Source organism: Protopterus annectens, chromosome 4.part1 (genome assembly GCF_019279795.1).
Source record: "Protopterus annectens isolate FY-2018-M chromosome 4.part1, PAN1.0, whole genome shotgun sequence".
NCBI lineage: Eukaryota > Metazoa > Chordata > Ceratodontiformes > Protopteridae > Protopterus > Protopterus annectens.
This window is the reverse complement of record NC_056734.1, coordinates 362,438,239-362,453,434: the sequence shown is the minus strand read 5'-3', so window position 1 is coordinate 362,453,434 and position 15,196 is coordinate 362,438,239. Positions and strand designations below refer to the sequence as shown.

The 15,196-nt window shown below is 42.3% G+C and overlaps 1 protein-coding gene across 2 annotated transcripts in view; it reads left to right on the top strand.

Annotated features, from left to right (window-relative positions):
• Positions 1 to 5,122: 5,122 nt before the first annotated feature.
• The window catches only part of FXR1 (FMR1 autosomal homolog 1), a 1,545,230-nt gene continuing 1,535,156 nt past the window's right edge, over positions 5,123 to 15,196 (top strand). For both annotated transcript variants that reach the window (XM_044070180.1, XM_044070179.1), the window contains exon 1: positions 5,123 to 5,206. In XM_044070180.1, coding sequence (XP_043926115.1) covers positions 5,156 to 5,206 — 51 coding nt within the window. In that variant the 5' untranslated portion in view covers positions 5,123 to 5,155. The remainder of the gene's footprint in view (positions 5,207 to 15,196) is intronic.

The following is a 15,196-nucleotide window of genomic DNA, read 5'->3' as shown; positions in this document are numbered from 1 at the left end:
ATGGCTCACCCACAGATAGTTGATTATCGACATTATTTGCACTTAATTTTGAAATGCAACTCATTAGTTTATTTCCACAAAGCCAACTGTCTAGTTAGCATGTGTGTCTTTGACTATGTTTAGTATTATGCCCAATACAGTTAAATCTCTTCCATGGTTTGGAATGTAGGAACTTGCAAACCTTTAAGCTTCTCCTGTAGCTGTGTCTAAAAAATGAAGACAAGCATGGCAATTTTGCTGACGAAGCCACTCACAGCAACTGGCTACTTTGAGTCAGCATTGTTGAATGCATCCTCCTTCTTAAGGCCTAAATGGACAATACAAGCTCTAGCAGAATCCACACTGAGGAACACATTGAGTCCTTGCAGCTTCAAAAACTTAAATGCTGCAGAATGTAAAAAATATAATTTGATCAAATTATGTCTGCATGTCCAAAAGAGAAGAATAAAACTGCCCCTTTGTTGCAGTTTTGGTTATCCCCAAGTCTTTCCAAACTTTTACACAATGCTGTATTTTATCTGCTATGCAAACTCTCAGTCTCAGTAGAAGACTGTCATAGAGCTTGACACTTTGGCACTTAAACCTATACTTAAGCCTCCTGCAGATATAAGCAGAAAACACTTGAAGTAAACAGTGAAGAAGTTGCTCAAAAACTATACGGTAATTTATTCCACCTTTTACTGTTCATGATACATGGAACTTATAAAAGAGGACTTGGTTCACATTATACTCACAAAATGCCTCTGAACAACATAACCATCAGTCTACTTTTTAAAAAGAGGCTTGGGGGCTACAACGTACTAAGCTCACTAAAGTTATAAGAATTCAGCATCTAGAACTCGACTTAAAATGGTGCAAGATGAACTGGATACATTTGCACCCTCAACAGTTTTCAGTTTTCCGGGAATTGAGAACTGTATATTTTTCCTTTGGTGTGGGTCTCGGGTCTCTTTTCCAAATATCTGGTGGACAGACAGGGATCAGTTTGTTTAGTTTTCAGACAATAAGCACCAGTATGTAAAACAATGAAAGAAATGGAATGGGCATTCAAAACAATAAGCACCAGTATGTAAAACAATGAAAGAAATGGAATGGGCATTCAAAACAATAAGCACCAGTATGTAAAACAATGAAAGAAATGGAATGGGCATTCAAAACGGAATTAATGTGGTCCAACCTCTTGGCTGTAGTTAAAACCAGTCAATGTCTTGATTTATTTGTGGCCGCTCCTTCGTAACAGCATAATTATTCAGGGTACCGAGGATGCTGTCCTCTTCAAACAATCGAGACATACATCTGACTTACATCTAAAGTGGCAATACATGGAAGAATACAAGTTTTCCAGAATGCAACTTAAGACAAAGCTGCTGAAGCATCAGAGTGAGATACAAATACAACAGCTAAAGGATACTGATAAGACATTTTGGAAAGTTCAGAAAAACATAACTTTAAATCAACTAACCTACCAGAATGACTGTATAACAATAAAATCAGGCTCCAATCTTGTGAATTTCTATCAGGAAATCCCCTTATCCTGTGAATGCTTTCAAAGCAATCTCATATTCTTTATGTTTCATGCAGCTGTACATATCTCTGAAATGCGCATTTTTGAATTATTCATCACAGTGACATTGCAGTCTATGTTTATCTCCCACAATTTTTGTCAGCTCTTTCCCTTATATGCAATGAATACATTCATTCATTCATAATGGTCTTTCTTCTCTGTGCTGGGGACATTCACTTTCAACTGCTTTAATTTTGCTTGTTAAGAAAAAATCTGTTTTATGTTCAGTAGACTTCACCAATAGGACACAAGAGTTCACAGTTACAAAATGTCTCATTTTATTTTTGCAGTTAGTCATTTTATGCTTTCTACTACATCTGCAAGATTAATATATAGCTCATTTATAAAGAATTTCTACTCAAGTCATGCAACAGTATTTCAGATCTCTGTATTACTACCGTTCTACAAGAAAACAAAATAATTTCTTTTTGGCTCCCACCACAGCTGTCTACCATCAGCAGTGTTCCATAGCCCTTTATCTGTAATCTGCTTCACATTTTAGGACACCCATCTAACCTTACCCTTGGAACCGGGATCCTGAAAATATAGATACCTTAGGGTAAGTAGTCAAAGGAAATAAGCAAAACAAAAAAAAAGATTAAGGAGTACCAGTATGGAACCTTCCAGACAGCTACAGAAGACCTTTTGGCATGCCCTACCCACTGCCCTGACCAATTCCCTAATGTGCATTACATATGCAATACAACTCTGGACTATTCCAAGAATGGTCAGCCTTTGACTGTTAACTTCACCCCCTTCCAGGAGAGGGGAGCTGAAAAAAAAATGCTAGTTTGTCATATTCCTTTTTCGGGGACTGAGTTTGCTAATCAAAATCCAAGTTGCCTGGGTTACAGACGGGACTTAAACCATCCATGCCACAAAGCTGGATTTTTCATTAGAAATCATAATCATCAATCACCATCACCATCCCCACCCATGATTTTTCAACATACGGTCAAAGTGTCACATCACCTTTCGCCATCTCTACCTCTCAGTTCAATGCCACTCTCCTACCTTCTTCAACAGTCAGGCTTGACTGTCACAGGTCTTCTCTCACACCATCCATTTTCATCATTTTCTACCAGATAATTCTGTTAAATACTTAAGCATATCCAATCTACTTAATGTTAATTTTTTTCCTCACACTACTTTTTCTGTACAATGTCACAAAACAACTTTCTCTGAACAATGCCATTACTTATGCCAATGACCAGTCTACTTAACAACATTTCTTGAAACGGCTCTCCACAGTAACAGTTCTAAGCTAACATATACAGCACAGTAAAGTTCTCAGCGACATGTTCATTGGCTCTTTTATCATAGCAGTCAAACCTGAGGAGTAGCACAGTTTGAGTATTATGCAGAGTTTGAGATAAAAATGACATTTTGGCAAACTCACCAGACTATCAAATGTTGTATTTCATGCTCTCTGTAGATGGGAGTAGATTCTTCCAGACTATGACCAGCTGATCTGTGTTTGACTAGTAAGCTGGCGCATTGGAGGAGCTGGGGGAGGAGGAGATGGAAGAGGTGGCATAACTGCCCTCATCCCCAACTTCAGTCAAATTGCAGAACGTGTGGTCCACGCTGGATCGGTTAAAGCCAGGGAATGGAGCTGGCTTCAAGGAAAAAGTGGATGGAGTTAGATTCTAACTAGGGGCATTCTAGCTGCAATGTGAAGACATGGAAGCATGCTCCTGTGGGACCTGACCCCAGAAGCACCATACAATTCTCTTCTAAATTATCTACACGGAAACGGAAAGTAGGGTAGATGCATAACAAAAAAGTACCAAGCGGTTCCCCACATCTCCGAAAACTGTGATTGACTCCCTAAGCTCCCATGGAGGAAGACATATACCACATACTGTTTATGTGCACAAAAAGAGGGGCAAAAATACTGGTTGGGGTGCAATAAATATTAGGGAGTGTGTGCGAGGCATTACCTCACAATACTCTTCTTGGGTGTGAACTGAAACGAAGAAGCATTTCCAACTGCTACAGCCACTGTGAAATTTCCAGTTATTACAGCCTTCTTGTGGCAGTTCTAATCCTCCATACCAGTGCTTCGGAAACTGGAGTGACCCCAGAAATGAATAAACCATCAAAGAAGAAGTCTTCATTCATGTGTTTCAACCTCTGTGCATCAAACATCACAAGACAGACCTTTACAAATAACACAGGATCGAAACTGCAGCAATTTCTTAGTTTTCAGACTACAAGTTATTCAGATACAATAATGATAAGATATTTTTGTACTGTTATTTAAGAGTACTGGCCTTTTAACAGGTTTAACTTTATAAAGAAAGGTGAAACATCTAGAAGAAAAAGGCACACTTTTGCCAGCAAAAAAGTATATTCCAAAGTGGCATTAGGGCTAACACCTTTTCAGATACAGAAACATATAATTTTGAAAGACAAACGTCACTCCTACTAAGCCAAAATACTTATTCCCACTATTACCAAAATGTAGAACTTTAGCTGTTTCAGCTTGTTTACGTTTACAGAATTCTTTAAGCTATTGCACATATAATCATAGTTTTTTTTTTTTTTTGCAATAATGTGCGCAAAAGTTAAAAAAAGAACATTTACAATTTTCATGTCTTCTGGGATATAAAATGTCCAAGTCAAGTTTAGTCTGCAAAAGATAACCAGATGATACAGAAGTAACAGGTATGCATATGTCAAAATTGCATAAAAGACCGCAGTTGACCATACAGCTGCTGAAAAACCCAAAATATTGTTAGCTAAAATGGATTCTCGGGGTGAGCACATCGTAAAACAACATGGTGAGGTAGCCGTAAGGACGAAATAACTTGAACCACACTTTCTGTGTCATCCGTTACTAAATGACTTTGCTGTTGCTAGTCTCCTCTGCTGATTTACAGAGGCTTAAACAAACTCTGAAAAATTATTTGATTTATTAAAGTCCAGAGAAGTATGAACAGGACTTGCCAAGTAACTTTCTGGTAAAACACATACGATATGAGGGATTTTTTCAGTTCATCCTTGTAAATTGGGACCATACCTCTCAACCTCTTAGCATATAATCTGGACAAAGGCAAAATAATGGGGTACAACGGTCCAGAATGGGACAGCTTTTAAATGTTGCAATTATAAACTTAGAGAATTGCTGAATTGCTGTTTGTCATTATTTAGTGACTTCGATCCCCAATGATTTTTCAGAAAATAAATTTTATGCGGATCAGACCAAAAATATGGACATTCTGCGAATATCTGGACAACTGAGAGAAACAGCAAATCCTGGATTTTTTTTTTCAATTATCACGCAATCGGCGACTGACTTCTACTGCAGATTTCATTTTCAGAACATCTAATGAACAGCGAAGTTGATATCCATAATCAGAGAATCATACATACAACTGTGTACAATCAAAGATACAAACTGATACTTACAGCAAAAGGAGTAGTAATACAATATACAGTAAAAATTCTCATTCTGTCCGCCCATATCTCCTCTTCTGAAGTTTCACAGTCACATCCCGATCGCTTGGTGGACTGATGAGCACATTGGCTTTTGTAATTGTAAATAAGTTTCGGAGATTTCTACCCAGCGGCCAGTGCGCTTCCAACATGGAGGAACTGACAGTGGAAGTCCGTGGTTCCAACGGAGCCTTTTACAAGGTACAATGCAGATTTACTGTTGTTGTTTTATAAAATGTTCTTATGTCACACGCAATAATAGTCTTTAGACGCTGTGTAATCTGTACGATCCGTGTTCTCACAGGTGATAAGAACAGAGAAGTTTTATACGCCTTGCGATTGCCATTATCCTTTATGCAATAAAGATAACTGAGTATGTGGGAGCTTTTTGCCAATAGATGTCTAAATTAAAGTCATCAGCACGTGTTCAGCAGTGTATCGTGTTGTGAAACGTATGCCGAGTAATAATAGCTTATTTGGTGAAATATTGTTGAGGTTTTAATTCTCTTGTGTTAGGTTTTAATTCTCTTGTGTTACTAAACCATACACTGAAGCTGGAATGACAGGAAATAATTGTGTTTCTGGTTCCGTAGTTGTACTCTATTTTAAATGTTGTGCAGTATACCACTTAATATTTTCTGCTTGTGTTTTAGTTTTGCTGTACTTTGTTTTATTTATTTATTTATTGCTGTTGTAATTGGGGGGGGGGGGGGGGTCGTCGTTCTGTCCTGTCCTGTCCTGTCCTATCATATCCTATTGCCTGCCATTTATCTTTAGTATGTTGTGGAAGACTTAAATTGGAATCCATCGTGAGGTATTTTATCCAGTTGTCCGTGATGGCACTACGTGCACCCGGCTGTTGCTTGTCAGTCAGACCTTTGGTCAAGATAGTAGCAGGTTATTTATAGCTGCAGAATCCTGTCAGCTTTGAGCAGTGATTTATTCATACACTGTATTTTTTTTATAATACCATGTCAAACAGTCGAGGTCTTCTACTTTTTTAACTAGGAAAAGTACTGTTTAAATTTACATTTTTTTCCTGTGGTTCCTCCTGGTGTACAGCTTAATGAGCAAGAAGTGTCAGCAACTAACAAGAAATGGTGTTAGTTGCAGACTGTAATACAACACCTCGTCTCTCCTGTTTGTTAGGGGAGGGTTTTCTGCAGAAATCTATATACAGTATGTTTGGATATGGATTTCTTCAGAAGTGTATGTTTTCACTTATCAGATGCATTTAAGCATTCCTTGTTTACTTCAGTCAAGTGTAAACTACAGTAAATTTGCTGGGCAAAGATGTGTGCATATGTTCATTTGGCATGTGTAGCCCATGGTTGTTTACATGGCTATGTTCCATTCTACTGGATGGGAAGTTGCTGTGTAAAATTAGTGTAACTGTCAGTTAAGCTGTCTGAATGAGTCACACTTATGTTAGTGTTTTAGGATTAGGTTTGGGTTCCTGATTATTGATAGAGTTCTGGGCTTTTTAGGCTTAGGGGTGAGACTTAGGATGTTTATGCTGACCGCCAAGTTGTTTTACAAAAGATTTGAAAAATGTGTAGTTCTGATTTCACTCAGTAGGTGTAACTCATTTAATTCATTTTGAAAAACAACTTAAACAAGTAAGTTTTGCAAGTTTGGTATGATTTGTCATGGCCATGTATGTGGAGGATTGGCAGCTTTGAAAAGGGCAACATTCTACTTTAATTCTCCTGAGTTAACAGCTTTTTAAAGTGAAATATGGTAAGCAATTGCTCTCTTTTAGTCTTTAGGGGCTGCTCCATTAGCAGCAGATAATAGGCTTGTACATTGTAGCACTGCAGAAGTGCTGACTTGAATGACAGATGACAAGATAATGGATAATTTCACATATGTAATCTACTTAATGTCTGAAGTCTTTGCTTTAGACTAGGAAGGTTTAACAAGAAAATCTAAGACATCACTTAAAATTTGTTGAGACCTCATGGGAAAGCAACCAATTTTTTATCACAGGTTCTACTAGAAATAGGGTATTAATGCATGTATGTAACTCTTTTGCAGCAAAAAGAGATGACCCAGTGGGTCGGCAGTGCAAGTAACTGTTTCTGGTGCAAGGTGGGATGAATAGATGCTGCAAAAGTAGGAGTTTGTAAGAGGCTGGTCATGGTCACAAATGGGATAAAAGTAGTTGTTGCACAACCAGGAGGTGGTGGAGAGTATTCAGAGATGAGGCACAATCGCATGTGGTCTTAAGTGTGACATGAGTACTCCATGATGCGTAGTATAAATATTTTATCTTTTAGGACTTAGTGTGACTGTGAAGTCAGAATTTCATGGTGGTGGTGTTGGGACTTAGTGTGACTGTGAAGTCAGAATTTCATGGTGGTGGTGTTGGTGGAGTAAGAGTCTGGTATAGCCTAGAGTTAACTACAATGTTGTTGTTGTTGTTCTTCTTCTTTTGGCTTTTCCCCGGTTAGGGGCCGCCACAGCAGAACTTCGGTCTGCTAATGATTGGCAGTATATTTTTACGGTGCCGAGGTGCCAGCCCGACGCCCAGTCTTCAAAGAAGGCATGCCCATTCACACATGTCTTTCGAACGCCACTCGACCGCGGGGAGGACATGTTTAGGACAGACAAGCCACTTTAAACGGGGGCACTCATTTTGTTAATGATGTTTGGGGAGTAGAAATGAGTAGTCTGTAGTCTTGTGTATGCTTCCTTGTAGAGGAGAGGACACTTGTTGCATTAATGTATACATCAGCTTAGACTTTGTAGTAATTGATCTGATATTGTTAATCCTTGTTCATTCCTTACACTTGGGTATGGAACCGAGACAGCCATTTTCCAAGCATGCGTCAGCTGCACACTCTCAAGCTGAACTCTTACCCATAATCCCCCCTTCCTGTTACCTCCGATTTCGTCTGCCGCGTTATGGCATGTCATGCTGCTTCTCTTGAGCTAAGTATAGTTATTTGCTGTCAGAATAGTCATCTGTATAACTTTTCTGTCGGGAAAGTTTCTATTTTGTTGTCTCTTACCCTATCCCATCTAGCGACCATATTTTCTTGAGTTTTCTTTTCTTCTCTTCTTTCTGCACTTTTTACCTCAAGGCATTTCTCCCATACCATCGTTGGTGATCTTCTTTTCTTCATACCTTCAGGTATTCTTTTGTACCATTGCTGGTACCCTTCCTACTATCCATTTTTTCTATCATGGCAGATAAGAAAGGTAGTCCGGGTTTTCAAAGGTGTTCTGATTGTGGGCACAAATTACCTACATCTGATGCACACTCTTTGTGTGTTTATTGCTTGGGGGGGGGTGTCCCATTTATCTGTTGACCCGCTTTGTACTATCTGTGAAAAGTTTTCTAACAGAACCTTATTAGAAAGGAAAAATCAAGTTGTTGCTGAAAGGACTTCTTAAATCTCCCTTTTCAGAGGCTATTTCTGGGTCGGAGGCTTCAACCCCTCCTAGAGCCCATAAGAAAATTTTGGATTTTCCTACTAAGGCTAAGTCTTTGCCTTCATCCCCGGCTGGGGACTCCCGCCAACCAAAACCTAAAAAAGCTAAAGTTTCCGCGCCGGAGCTCATTCCGTCAGCCCCTGTGCTTTCGGTGCGTAGACTTTCGGCACTGAGCCCTTCGGCTCCTTTAGTGATCTCGGCTCCATCTTCTCCTGCAGCATTCACTATGTCGGCACAGAGCAGCTCCTCAGTACAGACTATCATGACTACTGTATCGGCACTGACCGCTTATTCGGCGCAGAATTCGACCACGTCGGCTCTGACTTCTTATTCGGAACCGATGCCTCAATTTTTGGCTCCAATTTTGTCGGTTCCAGCTTCGGTACTGACAACCATTTCGGCACCGACCCTTCTGTCAGTGCAGACCGTGACCTCGGCACCAGTGACTTCCTCGGTGCAGACGCCCGTAGTCTCTCGGCACCGTTGTTCTTGGTGCGGACTGGTGAGGTGGGCACAGAGTTTGTCTCTTCTGTGGACAGGCCTGTTTCTCCCTCAGTCTTTGTGAGGTCCACTAGAAGCCTTTCCAAACATGATGTGTTGTGACTTGTGGACCAGGTGCTTTTGGCCAGAGGTATCCCAACCCCCAGGACCTATCCTTCTTTGGGAGGTGATCACCCATCTCCAAAGACCCCTTCTTATTCTCCTTCATTGCCTTTGAAGTCCATTGATATAGCACAGTCTTCCCCCTCTGTGGTTCCCTTTATGGATCTCTCTAAGGAACCGCAGTTGCCTTCGTGGCAGGAAAGTTTTGCTTTGAACAAGGATGACAGTTGTGACACGCATAATTTGCTGCTCCACAGCCATCCGGGGACTCAGAGTCAGCAGGCTGAGCCACTTAGGGGAGGCATGACCCCTGTCTTAGACATTCACTCTTCAGGTGGACCAGCCTTTCAACTGATGGAGAAGGCTTTCGCTTCTGCTGGCGATACTGGACTGTCTATCCCCCCGCCCTCCTCTGGTACACTGGTTTCACAAGTCACACCTAGTGGATACCGGGTGCAAGGGCCTCAGGGCATATCCCCAAAGGAAATCCCTTTTCCGCTGTCTTTCCCAGCTTCTCCCTCTGAGAAATTCCACCAGAAAAGTTTGTGTAAGAGGAAGCACATGGACTCCACAGAGGAGTCCCTCACTGAAGACACAGACTTTGATGAGGGGGACGGATCACCTCGGTCACCCTCTGAGGTATCCTTCAGTGATATCCTAGAAATCCTTAAACAGAGAGGTGACTGGCAGCCCTCTAATCCGACCTCTGAGGGGTCTGTGTTCCTGCTGGCTTTTCGTGCCCGGCCCCCTACCTCCTGGGTTACTCCACCTGCCGATGAACTTGTCCGGCTCATCGTGCAGCATGCGTGGAAGGCTCCTGACACCGTCGAGGCTATCCCCCGGAGGCCAGATAAGATTTTGTCCCCTCCTGCTACGGATCCCCATTGGTCAAAAGGTCTTCCTGTGGATGCTTTGGTGGTGGCAGCCACAACAAAAAAGCATCTGACAGAAGAAGAAAGCCAGACTGTCCATCCGCCTAACAGAGATCCAGGCCCTGGACAGCATAGGGAAGTGCACCTTTGCATCAGCGACCTTTACTATCAGGTCCCTGAATTATATGGCACACTTTACCAGGCTTCAAAGGGATCTGATTTCCGAGCTGTCTGAAACCTTGGCTGGTGCTGTGTCTGATGAGATCCTTGACAAAGTGGCCTGTCAGCTGGCCACCATTGAGTCAATATCCAACTTCTCTATGCGACTGATATCTGTCGCATCAGGAGCAGCTAGAGCGGCGGGTTCAGCTGCGGTCTTGAGATGACACGTCTGGATGTGCTTGTGCAATTTTGTGGAACCCTTTAAGGCTTCCTTTCTTAACGCTCCCATTGAGGCCTCTTCGTTGTTTGGACCCAAAGTTAAAAGCACACTGGCCAGATATGAACAGGATGTCCATTATTCTTCCCCTCAATGTGCTTTTTCCCGAAACCAAAAGAGTGGGAAGATATGGTTCAAGAAATTTCAGAGTCCTTTCCGTGATACATAGGCCGAGTTCTTCCCTAGAGGCAGAGGGGGAAACTCACAGGGAAGATGCTCCTTTCGGGGCAGTGGGGATCCGCGTAACCAGGGTTCCAGGGATTTTTTCCCTGGCCAATCCTACCATCACTCCTGAAGAGCGGCCCAACTCCTATCCTCTGGAGGTAGTTGGGGGTCGTTTCTTCTTGTACCCTTCTGCTTGGCCCCACTGATTCTTGGGTACAAAGGATTATAACCAGAGATTATCATATCCCCTTCGATATTTGTCCTGTCCCTTCAAAAAAAACCTTCCTGATGTTCCACCCAGTCAGAGGGAAGAAGCCGCACTAGAGATAGAAAAGCTGCTAAAAAAAGACAGTCATCCAAAAAGTCCCTCCAGACCAGATAGGATCCGGATTCTACTCGAGACTATTTTTGGTGCCAAAGAAAACCGGGGACTGGAGACCAATTTTGGATCTCAATGTATTGAACAAGTTTGTGAGAGTACAAAAATTCTGGATGGTCACAATACATTCTATCCTCCCGCTTTTGGAAAAAGACGATTGGATGTGCTCGATAGATCTTCAAGATGCGCACTACCACATAAAAGTGGACATGCCATCAAGAAGATTTCTGCTCTTCTGTGCGGGAGCCAGTCACTACCAGTTCAGAGTACTGCCCTTCCGACTCTCTACAGCCCCCAGAGTGTTCACAAAGTGCATGGCAGTCTTCACAGCTCACTTGCGACTTCAAGGATTCCAGGTGTTTCCATACCTAGACGACTGGCTCATTTCCACCCCCACCAGACATGTACTAGAAGAAGCCCTGGCATTCTCCTTCCTCGCTGCACAAAGGCTAGGCATAACCATAAACTGGCAAAAATCCAACCTTACCCCATCTCATTCGACAGAATTCATAGGGGTTATCTTGGATACAAAGAACTGCAGAGCTGCAATTCCAGAGCACAGAATTTTAAGGGTAAAGCAACAACTAATTCCAATCCTTTCAAGGGAGGAATCCACAGCTCACTCTATCCTACAGCTGTTGGGTTCCATGGCAGCCTCCCTCACCATTGTCCGCCTGGCCAGGTTTCATATGAGGCTTCTACAATGGCTACTTCTCACCCAATGGTATCCTTTTCAGCATCCTCTTTCAGCCAAGATTCGAGTAACCCACAGGTGCAAACAGGATTTAAATTGGTGGATGTCACACAATCTGTCACAATGGTCTCGCCCCTTCTTCCCTCAGCAACCCAAGGCCACAGTGACCACGGACGCCTCCTTGATGGGGTGGGGGGGACTATGTCCGGGACAGATAGTCCAAGGCACTTGGTCCGAACTGGATATAAATGTTCTAGAGCTGAGGGCAGTGCTTCTGGCGTTGCAAGCATTCCATCCCCTGCTGTCGTCTGGGACGATTGCGATTCATTCAGACAACATGGCGGTGGTCTGGTACATCAACAAACAAGGAGGAACCAAATCTTACCCCCTTTGTTGAGAGGCCATGAGGATATGGTAACGGGCAATGGCTACCGACCGTTTTCTTCTAGCAACGCACATTCCTGAGAGTTCCAACGTGATAGACAGACTCAACCGGTGCATTCTACAACCTCACGAGTGGTCCCTGAATCCCTTGAAAGCGGCAGAGATCTTCCACCGCTGGGGCCGCCCTTGCTGCGACCTCTTTGCATCCCCTACCAACTACAAATGCAGCAAGTACTTCGCCCTGATTCCCCCTCCGGGACAGTCACCCAGGGACGCTCTAGTCCACGATTTGGCTCTCGGGTCTTCTTTATGCATTCCCACCTTTTCCCCTTATTCCCCAGTTTCTGAAGAAAGCCCGTCGGTTAAAGAGCAAGGTGATCCTCATAGCACCATATTGGCCTTGTCAGATTTGGTTCCCCTTCCTTTCGCTTCACCTACTAGATTGACCATGGATTCTCCATCCAACCCTGGAGTTGATCTCACATCCACAGAACCTGATTCATCCCAAGTTGAACAGCCTGAAGCTCACTGCTGGGCTACTCCCAATTCCCTTGATTGCCAGGCAGGATGATCTTTCTTTACCAGTACGTGACATTCTCATTGCATCTCATAAGTCTTCCACTAGAATTACTTATCTAAGCAAGTGGAAAAGATTTACCTGTTGGCTGAAAGATAAACAAGTAGATCCCTTCTCGGCACCAGTGACAATAATACTAGTCTATTTGGTCGACCTTTTCCAATTGGGGCTATCGGCTTCTACCATTAGAGTTCATTTGGCTGCAATTTCTAATTTCCATGAGGGTGTCCCAGATTCCTCTCTTATGTCTCACAAATTGTGCAAGACCTTCATAAAAGGAGTGATTTATCTGAAGCCATCTTTTAGAGAACCTATTCAACCATGGGATTTATCATTAGTTCAACAAGCTCTGACAGTGCCACCCTTTGAACCAGCTTCTTCTTGCGACCTCAAGTATTTGTCATGGAAAACCTTGTTTTTGGTCGCCATTACTTCTGCCAGACGTATCTCTGAGCTTCAAGCTTTATGTATCAAGAGTCCATACTTGATTTTTCATAGAGATAGTGTCTTTGAGAACTAATCCTTCATTTCTGCCCAAAGTGATCTCTGAAATGTCTATTAATCAAACCGTTGAATTGCCATTTTTTTCCCAATCATTCAAACAGAGGAGAGTATTGCCTACATACCCTAGATATCCACAGGCAAATCCGTTTTTACTTAAACAGGACTAGGTCCTACTAGGTCCTTTTGTAAATCTGATCAGTTATTTTTGGCTTATTCTGGACCTAGATTAGGATCTGCTGTTGCTAAGGTTACATTAGCTAGATGGTTGAAGGACTGCGTGACCTTCATTTATACACAACGTAATATCCCATTGCCTACTACCATGAAAGCTCATTCGACAAGGTTGGTGGCAACTTCTGCTGCCTTCCATGCCAGAGCTTCTTTACATGACATTTGTGCAGCTGCAACTTGGGCTACGCCTCATACCTTCATCAGTCATTACAAGTTGGATTTGGCCTCCAGGGGAAGAGCATCTTTTGGTTCTATGGTGCTCAGGAATGTCCTTCCATGAGAGCCTCCCAAGAATAGAGGTAGCTGGGAACTCTGTCCCATGCGTAAGGAATGTACGAGGATTAACAATATCAGATAAAGAATTTATGTCTTACCATAACGTTCCATCTGTATTGTTGATCCTCATTCAGTCATTACGACCCTCCCTCCCTTCCCCCTCCTGTGGCTTCTAGTGGATCTCACCATCCGGTTCTCTTAGGTCATTTGACCGGAAGTAGCCTCTAGCTTCTTTTGACTTGCAAACTCAATCTGAGGTAACGGGGAGAGGGGGATTATGGGTAAGAGTTCAGGTCGAGAGTTTGTAGCTGACACGAGCTTGGAAAATGGCCGGCTCGGTTCCGAGGTCGAAACAGATACCCATGCGTAATGACTGAACGAGGATCAACAATACAGATGGAACGTTATGGTAAGACGTAACTTCTTTTTTAGCAGTATGTTAGGGAAACCGTTTACAGTGTTTGCACTTGGTTATTAATTTTTGCTGTGAAGGTAAGTTTTTAATTGGCAATAGTAAGGCATTAAGAGCCTTTGGTTGGCCATAGCTTCAGAAGTCGTAGCTTGTAAATCGGGGAAGCAGAAGGCAGTGCTTGCTTTCTTAATTGCTATTACCACCCCAGTAAGAGTGATGTTTGTATTGGTTATTTAAATGTAGGGCTTGAACTATGGTTTACTGGTTCTCTTGACTATAGTTCAGATCTGTATGGACTACAGCAGAAAGTTCTTGGGTTTTAGTTTCATGTTATCAGAAAGAGTAGCCCTGTTTTCAGTGCAGTATCCTGCTGATAGCTCTGGATGTGGAAGCTGCAGCTGTTTATGCACCTCATTTTATGACCTATATTTCGGCATCATTTTAAAGATTTGCTTCTAGTCATCCAGCATTAATACATGGCTTGCACTTTTACATTGAAGGATTTCATGACATACCATTTAATGTTGAGGTATTTTTTTTTTCCAGATTTAAAGGATTGAGCATATGCTGTTATGTTTTACTTGTCTTGGTTTAAAACTGTTCAGCAAGAATGCCTGCCGGCTTGCTTTGCTTGGCACATTGTGTGCATTCACTCTAATTTGCGTAGAAGTGGACTACATCATTAAAGTACTGTATTGCTAACCTGTCACTGAAATATTTGAATTCCTGCCTGTGTGATAGAAGTGGTGTGTTTTATGAATGTTTTTTTGTCAGAGATGGATAAGATTAGACATCTTTTACTGTTCTTCATCCGTGATGGGCAGAGACGAAGAACCTCTGAAAGGTCCTTGGGCCAGAGCCATAATGACCTGCAGTAAACCTACTGTAGACATAAGTCTTATGCCACAAAGTTATTCTTGACAGTGTAATTTGCTTGCTAAGAAATAGGAAAGGGATATCTCCTAAGGCTGTATTGGATAACAAGCAGTGCCTTTATAAATAGCACATATTGACTGATTGGGAATGGAATCTGAGGAATGTTGGCAGCAGGGCAGAAATAGAGAGTATGTTGTGAAAGATGTATCATTAGCATTCTCTTTCCGCGACTTCACATTTGGAATGGAAATTTATCAATGCTCATAACACTGGCTAATGTGTTAAAGGAAGGTACAGATTCTGCGACTTAATGTTTGTGGTATATTTTGTCAAGTCACATA